The sequence below is a fragment of the Armigeres subalbatus genome, chromosome 3 (assembly GCF_024139115.2).
Source record: "Armigeres subalbatus isolate Guangzhou_Male chromosome 3, GZ_Asu_2, whole genome shotgun sequence".
In the NCBI taxonomy this organism is placed as follows: Eukaryota; Metazoa; Arthropoda; class Insecta; order Diptera; family Culicidae; genus Armigeres; species Armigeres subalbatus.
Genome location: NC_085141.1, coordinates 21,733,342 through 21,743,713, shown reverse-complemented (window position 1 = coordinate 21,743,713; position 10,372 = coordinate 21,733,342). Strand labels below are relative to the sequence as shown.

General features: G+C 36.3%; 1 protein-coding gene across 2 annotated transcripts in view; it reads right to left on the bottom strand.

The window, feature by feature from the left end:
• Positions 1–588: 588 nt before the first annotated feature.
• Positions 589–10,372, bottom strand: part of LOC134225478 (rab3 GTPase-activating protein non-catalytic subunit-like) — a 221,309-nt gene continuing 211,525 nt past the window's right edge. Inside the window, exons 5-6 of one of the 2 annotated variants that reach the window (XM_062705581.1) lie at positions 2,030–2,331; positions 589–883 (exon numbers count right to left, since the gene is read on the bottom strand). In XM_062705581.1, coding sequence (XP_062561565.1) covers positions 745–883; positions 2,030–2,331 — 441 coding nt within the window. In that variant the 3' untranslated portion in view covers positions 589–744. Of the gene's footprint in view, positions 915–2,029; positions 2,332–10,372 lie in introns of both variants that reach the window. The other variant, XM_062705582.1, reaches the window with a different exon arrangement.

The window sequence follows — 10,372 nt, the reverse complement described above, 5'->3', positions numbered from 1 at the left end:
ATTATTTATTATGGTTTGCGTGGAGAAGTCATCATGGTTTCATCGTTTCGTTTTGAACCAACATTGATTGAAATATCAATTTCGTTTCGTCTCGTCAGCAAAAAGGGTGTTATCGGCGATCGCATACCTTTAAAAACAAGTAACATAATCGTTGTGAAATACAAAACAGAAGCTAATATTTTCACATTTTCCGGCAGATTATCAGATTGCATAGGCATAATAAATAATTCCAAAATTACGCCGAAAAGCTAATTTCATGGAAGTGTAAATTTCCATGAACGAAAAAAGAACAAATTAAATCGCTTCATCCTTCACAACCCGCCCAACCCCAGGAACTGCTTGAATACAAAACGATTCGAATTCAGGATTTTAATTGCATTTCTCGTGAATTACTTTGATGGAAAACAACACGCGCACAAAAACTGGAGCTTACTACAGTTCATCAAATATATACCCACCTACGTATTGAAATACCGCAAGCCAGTCGCTGGTTTTCTCAAGAAATTAGTAGACGCCATAAGCTTCAGATCTTCAGTTTCAAACCAAAGGAAGTTCTTTCCGTTCTATTTGATGCTGGAAAAACCGAGATGAAATTTAACAAGAATTATATTTGATACCAGCCGGTTCCCATCACTTGACACGGCTGATCAACTTCACTAGATATTTACATACTTCTGTTGTAAGCTTACTTCATTTTCAACATGGTTTAAAGAGCAGTAATTTTCCCATCTCAATTACACGGATTTATGATTCGGGCTGAAACTTTAACAATTTCCTACTTGCGTTTGACTTCGTGTTTGGGGCTGTGCTGCCGACGCCGACGTGCCCATCCTCCTCGTCGTCGGATTGCCGATAACGTTTCCGCGCGTCGATTTCGGTTATGCTAATTGGATTTTGAGGGTTATCTTCTCTTGCTACTTCGAGTTAAAACGAGGAAACGTTTGCAGGATTAAGGCTTCTTGGAACTATTTTCGGTGCGAGAAGGATGTCGGTTTCTTACAGTTCCGTGAAATACTGAATGGGTTGAAATAAATAATGCGATTTGTGTGCATTCGAGCATGTGTACCGGTTGGATAATTTAATTCACACACTACAAATCCTTATGTGCAAAATTCATTGATTAACGTCATGCTGCCTTCAATGAAGGCTATGAAGGAAGTTTCGATCACTATTAACAAATAAAAGCTTATTTGAACATTTAGTATTTGGCATTGGCAGTTTGGGTACCTAAATGCTACTACATTTGGTTCACAAAAATGGATTTGAAGCAATTTAAAATATGTTATGGTAGCTCTTGGCATCTATTTTACTTCAAGAATGTTTCAAAGCAAAAAAATCCGTTTGTATTCCGTTCGGCAAGCACTATGATCAGTGTGTCCAAGGAGCCGATAATCTGTCCCACGAGTATCTTAGACGATACCAAGAACCGAACCAACTCTCGAAATTGGCAATACATAATGGAAAGTTTGTTCTCGAATTGCCTTAGCCGGAAAGAAATCTGACGATGTTTGCGTTTTACTTCCCCGTACCACTCCACAAAAATAACAATGAGTGAAAAACAGGTCTCAATGTATCGCAAATAAAAATTCAAACATAATACAAATTCATAAAATAAAATATTAGTAAGTCTGTAGTAATCTAAATATGGATTTAAGGCTTAAAACATTATGTTTACAAACAAACGATACCAAAGATCTCATATTGACAAAAGATGCTCGTAATCATTGGACGGCTCAAAGCCAATTATTATAATATCCAACGGGAATGCCACGTGGACAGCAATGATCAAAGAAATCTGTGCACGCTTTTGTAACCGTCTGTCGCTTATATACAGGGAAAAAAAGTTCGAAGAGTTAAAAAAATATTTTATCCAATCCCAACAAACACTTCCAAACACGTCCAACCGGCATGACAACATACGGTTCCGAGTAGATCTTCTTTTCTTGCAAAGCAATTGAAGCGAAACCGACATCCTCTCAACTCAATAAATAGGGATTTCTACTGGAACCGAAATCTTCCATCGAATTACCTCAATTCCCTAATGGTAGCGCAAGCATCGAACAACAAGCCGGCAATTCGGAGCTCCTTCGTCTGCGAGCTGCCACTAGCACCAGTGCTATTGCTGAGGGCATTTTGATTCGGAGTACCGCCACTTCCGTTGTTGCTCGACAGTGTGGAGGCGGCGGCGGCGGTGGTGGTGGTTGCACTTAAACTACGGAACGTCCGCTCCACTAGGCGGGCCAGCTTGTCGATGGAAACGTCTCCGGATGCGGTTGTTGCCTCGTTCCCCTCGGCGAAACGCAACTGAGGACCGTTGTTATCGGATGAAATCTGTTTAAGGAGCGGAAAAACGGAATGTTGAGTAGAAGTGTGGGTGTGGAAAGATGATTGAAAGATTAATGATGCAATTTTGTAAACATGGCATTCGTGTGGGAATTGAAGTAAACGGTTTGTTCGAGGAACTATGTAAATCAAGTTTAGTCGATTCCAAGAAAGCTCCCAAGTATCGCCTTCGCAAAAAAAAACAAACTTTTGGTAAGCCGCGGGGCTACAAAGTAAGACCATGCTGAGGATGGCTGAGTTCGATTCCCGGTTCCCGATTTTCGGATTGGAAATTGTTTCGACTTTCTTGGGCATAAAAGTATCATTGTGTTAGCCTCATACGAATGCAAAAATGGTAACTTGGCTTAGAAACCTCGCAGTTAATAACTGTGGAAGTGCTTAATAAACACTAAACTCCGAGACGGCTCTGTCCCAGTGTGGGGATGTAATGCCAATAAGAAGAAAAAGAAGAAGAAGAAGAAGGAAGGTAATTGTATGCGGGTGTTCGTGTGGCAGGATGACCACATAGCTCGTAGTTGCAACCACCCCCTGGCGTGCTATACTCAGGGATGCCAGATTTGAAGCCATGTCTTCAATTTGAAGACATTAGAATCTCTGTGAAGACATTTATTTCATGAAGACATTTTGAAGACTTTTTAAAATATTTGAAAATTTACCTTCTTATTTAAAGATACTTGAAGACAATCAATAAGCTAGCGAATAGAAAATATAATTTGATGACTAACTTATAAATTTTGTGACTTCTATAGATATATAAATATAAATATTTCAAAAGTTATACATAAGAGACTAATGTCTCGGGCTTAAAATTTTAAACGTAGAAACACATTTACATAAGTCGGTTGATAAGGTTGACAACTGCAACACATTTTAGTTATGTGCTGATTAAAAAATTCCTGATGGCAGCATTCGTTTCGATTTTCCTTGTTAGCGGTGTTCTTTTCGATGTTTCTGCTAAAAAGGTATTTCGATCATTTTATCAGAACGCAATGACCGATCTAATTTATTTCAAACGGCAAAAAAAGACAGAATTTTACTATGAGTTGTTGGGCTAGAACCATTTTTTTAAATTCATCTGATCTTTTTGGTATTCCCAGAATACCCGTCGAGAAAGAGAATACATTTTGAAGAACTTGATGATTTTTCCGTGTATTTTAGAAAAAAAAATTAAATGAAAATCGTTTTAAAAAATTAATGCGTGTAAAATAAGGAGAATTGGGTCCCAAAGCCCTACCTCGTTTATGTTTGCAAACGATAATGCATCGGTCAGGAATACTTGAACCGAAGTTATAAAAATTCTGTCAAAAGTCTAAATCAGTAAAAATAATATTTTTTATTTAAGACATATTAAGGCAAATTTTGGGCTGTGCAACATTTCAGGCCCATATTTTAACTGTCAAAGGTTGAGTCAAGTGCCCTGCTGTGTTTTGATAGTGCGTTTGAATCATATTATTCCGTACGTCAAACAAGACCGAAAATGTCGAGGAAGCATTTTTCATCTATTTTTAAATTTCAAATTAAACAATGTTCCTTTCGATTTTTGAGTCAAATGGAAAACTGACGCGTTCAGGATGATTAACTTCATCGTTCTCTGAAAGAAATTGAATATCGATTCTTCATTTTGGGACTCAAAAACTCGTGTAAAATAAAGAGAATTTTCCATTAATAGTCCGAGGAATTTCTCATGAAATTTCAAGAGAATTAAAACTTTCTCCAATTCCCCCAAAATTTAAACGGGAAATTCATCTTAATTTCCACAAAAGTCCTTGCAGGAAAATCATCTGAACTCCTACAAAGAATTCATGTTTATTTCCACAAGAAATTTGTCTAAATTTGCGGAGTCTCGCTTCGACCGTCTTCCAGTGCGGTTGGTTTTTGCGCTCTACTTTTGTGCGGTGATTTGCTCAGAAGTAGAACAATAGAACCAGTGCAGTGACCACGGTCGAAACAAATGTGTAGTGTATAAAAAAGTGCTGCAGATCCGGAAGACGTGCGCATGTTTGTGCTTGCAAGGGCTGATCGATTGTTATCAAGGGCAATGCCCTTGCTAATATTGCGATCAAGGCTATGTAAATGCTCAAACATGTTCAGCGTCAGATTTATTAAAGAGAGGTAAGGTTTTGATGATCCGTAAATTTAACACGCACGCACTCACACAAACGCACACACACATTCACATTATACACACATACATATACACAAATACATACATATACTGATGGACATGAGTGTTCGTCATGTTTTCATAGTAGTTCTATTAAAACATGACGAATACCTTTGTCTATCAGTGTAGACATATAAACACACATACACACTCATATACACACATACACTCTCATATCCATCATACAAAAAACACGTACAAGATTTTTATCATATATTAGGTATCTATATTATTGGAAGCGTTTGGTACGGGAGGTCCACGCTTTCTTCCTTTCCAAGCTATTGAGTGACTTTAGGTATTCCTGAAGTCGCTCAATATCTAGGAGTCATATCTGCGGTACATACTGCGTAGTTGGCCTGGCCATATGAAAAGAAAAATGACGGAATTCAGAAACCGTCATTTTCCAGGATGCTTTCAAGTATTGGCTACGCATGTATGAGATTAGATTAGATTAGACAAGAAATTTGTCTAAATTTGCGTGAGATGTACTCCGGATTTGTATTTGAAAGTTAATGGATGTCTCTTCGGATTTTCCATGTACCACATTTTTACGAAAATTTTCACAGGAAATTATTTTCATTTTCTCAGAAATTTTTCTATGGAAACTAACATAGAAAATTCTTACGAATGTCGACAAGAAATTGAAATTGTTCTGGAGTTAAATGGATATTTCTCAGAATGGCCACGGTAAATTATTTTTAATTTGTTCAGGAGAATATTTTGGAAAAAAATCAGAGGAATTTCCTAAAAAAAAATCCGCCAGAGTTTTTATTAAAGACTCTGTAGAAAGTTCAGGGTAAACTCGTTACAGTTCCTTGTTGAATTCTTCCTTAAAATCCTTTGATATTTTTTCAAGAAATATTTTTGGGCACTCTTCCAGTATTTTAACTGAGAATTTCTCCGGTAAACACATCTCTGGAATTCTTTCTGAAATTTCCCATTAAATTCCTCTAGAAATTCGTCCAGTAATTCCTTCAGAAATTTTCCAGGAAATTTCTCCAGAGTTTCCTTTGGAAGTACCTCTAGCAGCTCCTCCATAAGTTCGTCCAGAAATGTCTCCGTTAGATCCTCCAAGAATTCCGTCGGAAATTCGTCCAGTCGCTCCTTTAGAAATTCCTTAGTTTGTTTCTTTCACGACTTCCTCCAGCAGATCTTCCAGTAATTGCTCTCAAAGCTCCTGCAGGCATTCGTTCGGACATTCCTCTGAGAATCCATTCGGAAGTTTCTCCAGGAATTCCTCTTGATGATGCTCCGAGAATGTTACCGAAAGATTCTCCAACAATACCTCCTGAACTATACTCTGGAATTTCTCTGTTATTTCCTCCAGTAATTCTTTCGGAAATTCCTGCCCAACGTTCCTGAGCAATACCTCAGGAAGTTCCTTCAAAAAATTATCCAGAAGTTTCTTCAGAAACCCTTTCAGTAATTGCTCAGGAGAATCCTTCAGGAAGTCCTCAGGAAAATCTTTCAGGAATTCTTTAGAAAAATCCTTCAGTAATTCTTCCAGGAAATTCCTTCCGGAATTTCTTCTGTAATTCCTACGGAAGTTCCATAAGCATTTCATCCGGAAGTTCTTTCAAAAATTTATCTGAAAGTTCCTTCAGAAAATCCTTTGGATGTTCCAACAGCAATTCCTCCGGGAATTCCTTCAGGGATTCCTTTAGAAAGTCTCCGAAAAATTCATCAGGAATTTATCCTGAAGTTTCTCCAGAAATTCTTCCGGAAATTTCTTCAGAAAATCTTATGGAAGTTTCTTCAGGTATTTCACGGTGATTTTTTCCGAATCCCTACAGGCAATTCAGTTAGAAAAATCCGTTGGAATTATATTTAAAAACTCATTAGAAAATCCAAGGGAAAGTCATTTCCCTTACTCATGAAGATTTAAAAGAATATTCTCTTGAATTCTAAAAATTTGAGTGTTAAAAAATAAACGATACATAAAACAAGGAGATGATTGAAATTACAAACCTATTGGATTTTGAAATTTTTTCACTGATAATCATAATTTTGATATTGAAGACATTTGAAGACATTTCAAGACATTTTTACTCGACTGTGAAGACATTTGAAAATATCCCCTGGCATCCCTGCTTCTATCCCATTGTTTTCTATTGAAAATTGGCCAGATCTGACTATGGGATCGGAAGTTATGGCTAAAATACCATTTTTTGCAAAAAAAATCAATTGAAAAATTTGTCACTCATTTTTCAGGTACTTATCCTTAACTGAATTGCTTACAACAGGTTGCATTCAACGCAGAATACTATTGAAAATTGGCCAGATCGGACTATGGGCTCAAAAGTAATGGCCAAAATACTATTTTTATAATGCACGAGAAACGCACCATCACCGCTAGGTGGGTTTTTAAATCGACGTCACTCTGAAATGACAAGACTTACAAAAAAGTGTTGTACTGTCGCGAAATTCCCAGAAGTTTTTTGGAAAAATATCCAAAAAATAAAAAATCGATTTCTACACTGAAAAAAATTAGTTTTAAAAATTAAAATCATTTCAGAAATCGATGAATTTTTTTCTGTAGATAGGTATTTCAATTATCTAACTTTTCTAGGAATAATGTTCCTGTGACATATTTAAGGAAAAAAAGTTTTACTAACAAAAACTTTTTTCATGTCCATATTGAGTGAAAATTTATCAAAGTGTTTTATGCCTACAGCGCCAAATATAGGTTCAGCAGCCTATCATCAACCAACGACACATTTTGGACGTATAGAAGTTTGTTTAGGAAGCAATTTAGAATAATCTAACATTAATGTGGACTATAGATAATGAGCGAAGATAAATCCTCTGTCTCCAAACGAACTGTCAAACGTGTCTCCAAACGAGCATGACGTCACGATTTCGATGGAAATGTTAAGGGCTGTGACGTCATATGCGCGTGTGCACGGTTAAAAAAACCGACTCAACCATGCTTTCGCTCATCTATAGATTCTACTATCTATAATGTCGACCAACATAGAATCGCATCGATTTAAAAAAAAATCAATGAAAAAAAAATTAGGCCCACATCGAATGTTACCCTTGACAATTTTTGAAAAACTGAGTATGCAGAGTGGCTTAGAAATACCATATCTTTTCGCCCACCAAATTTTATTCGATTCTGAGATGGTGCTGCCAGCCCCATAGAAGTGTTGGCGCGAAATTCGTCTATAGTAAGTGGGAATTCGAAAGAAATAAGGAAAAAATCTTGGCATCATGGCCGTCCAGAAACCACGTGGTCATATATGGGAGAAGGGGGGGGGGGTTGGAAAATGACCACGATAAGCCACATGGGGGGAGAGGGATGTTGCTCTCGAACCACGTGGTTTTTTTATACGAAAAGCTTTTGGTGAATAACAGTAGCAGTGCAAAAATACAAATCATTAAACGCAAAGCGCATCTTAGGACCAGGACGTAGCGTCTTTTCACCTCAGTGTTAAAAAGACGTCGGTGTGCATCGAAAATAACCAATAACGCAGCGACGCACATAGGAGTAAATAAGCCAATTCTTGGCCAAAACTATTCTTTGTGGTTATTTGGCCCTGATATTTCTAGGATGAAGTAATAATTGCCAATTATGCAGGAAAATGCAATTTTTTGGCTAAATCTATCCACCTAACAGTGTAAAACCAGATAAAAATCGCAAAATACATATGTTTTCAAATAAAACCTCGTGTTTTATGTAAAATCAAAATCTCTTGCTGCCGCTACGTGAACGATTCTAAAATGGCTATATTTCACAAAGTAGCAAGAAACCCGTAGTTAAAGCTCTATCCTTAAATGGATTTTCTAACATTTACATTGGAAAAAAAAACATCTAACTTATTTTAACCCATGCCCAAGATCCCAAAAGAAAAATGGTTGTTTAAATTCGCATGCACAATAGTAAACACTGTTTTCTGCTTGAACACTATTTTCTCCTTAACTCCCTTATCAGGGAATAATATCAGGTATGGGCGTTTGAAGCCTTACAACAACCTAGAACGTCCTGAACATAGCAGAGTTCGGAAACAGAAAATATTCAGTACATTAGCAGCATCTGTATTGCTCCAAAATAAGATTATCATTCAAACGTACCTATAGAGGTACTGCGGTAAACAATCTACTTTTTAATATCCCTTGGACGCCCTAGGGTATCCAAACTATACTTGAGTTCAGGACTTTAGATGTACAGCTACTAAAAAGTTTTTTTTTTCGTTCAAACTTCCTTTATTCGCCTTGAAGGTCAATACACATCGGAAAAGAGCTTTGGGAAATTCATTACAAATAAAAAACGCCGCTAGATCGGATATGTATCGGAGCTTTGAGTGACAAAAAAGATACTGTCATGATTGTAGATCGCAAACTTTGAACGCAAAAAACTGCCTTTGACTCAAATTATATATATCAAGGCTGTCTTGCGGTGTTTGTTGGTCTTCCGAGAGATGTAATGAGTGTGACAGAAAAGGTTACTTTATCAGCTGTAAGTATTGAAATCAAGGATAGTTTGGTTGATTTAAAATATTCCACAACTATTTTACAATGGTAGTTGGTCTTGGTTCGTCCAGGTTGGTTGGTTGGTTGGAGATGCTGTGAATATAAATAAAATATATGTAACAAAAAAAGTTCCGCAAGTACTCAAGAACAGTTTAGATGGTCCAGAATATCAAAAAATTATATCACATTGTTTGTTGATCTACAAGGTGATGTAATGAATATAATATTTTTTCTTCTGGGTTCGTTATATGTGGTAATTTTTTAGCAAATGGTAAAATTTTGTTTCAAAATGATGAAAAATTGCATTTTATTCAAATAGCTCAGAATCTAATTTGCGGACGTTTGCGGACGAGTTTTCACGTGGAATGCTTAGTCCATATCTTGAAGTTACACCCAAGTGATTTATCTTTGCCGGATCTTGCCGTATAGATTAACTTTTCCTCTGAAGAAAAACATAAAAAATAAAAAAAAAAGTGATTTTCAAGTGGTCATCACCTGTAACATAAAATTTATAATTTGACCATAAACATGAACAAAATAGAGACATACAACTATAATCTACTCATTGTGTACTAATAATAGCTTGTTGATAACATTTATGTTGTGTAAAAATCAGATTTTCCAAATACTTCACAAATAAAATGAATAAAATCCAATTCGATAGGGGAAAATACCTATTCTTGGCAATCTAAGACATTCGCCAAATTGAATGATAAAAATAATGAATAATTACACTAAAACACAGGTACAGTTGACCTGGTATACATTTGTATGCTCTTTCTTTGATGATTGGTGTTCACTAAATATAACAGCTTTTACCACAAACTCAGTAAATTTAATATAAAGTAACAGGTCAACGTTTCTTCTATTGGCATAGCAATTTCTTTTATCAGCAGTGAGTTTGCTCTCTTTAGCAACTAGACATGGAAGTAGAAAACTGGTAATGTATTGGTGCCAAATGCTGGTTGTTTATATCCTCCAGTAGTAAAATTCATTCATATTAATCGGCCGCACGCTCATTTCGCGTCACTCAATTTTGGAACAAATTTTATTAATTATCAAAACTGGCTTAAAACAAACCATCAATTTTTAGCTTTGGCATCAATTTTATGTCATGCAGAGAGATAGGCAAAAGCATTTAAACACATTGTAAAACAAATTTAACCCTTATGCAGCCATCAAAAAACAGACGTGAATGGCAGATAGGGTACTAGTGTATATTGACATTTCAGTGTGTATATTGACATTTTCATAACTTTTACCATTTTCATCCTACTTGAATAATGTTGGCCATGTTGGAGAAGGGAACTTATATGCTTTTTGTCCGCTGCCAAGATTTACATCTTTTGTCTTTTGTAATGCCTTATGCAACGTACATACCAGTCAAGCAGT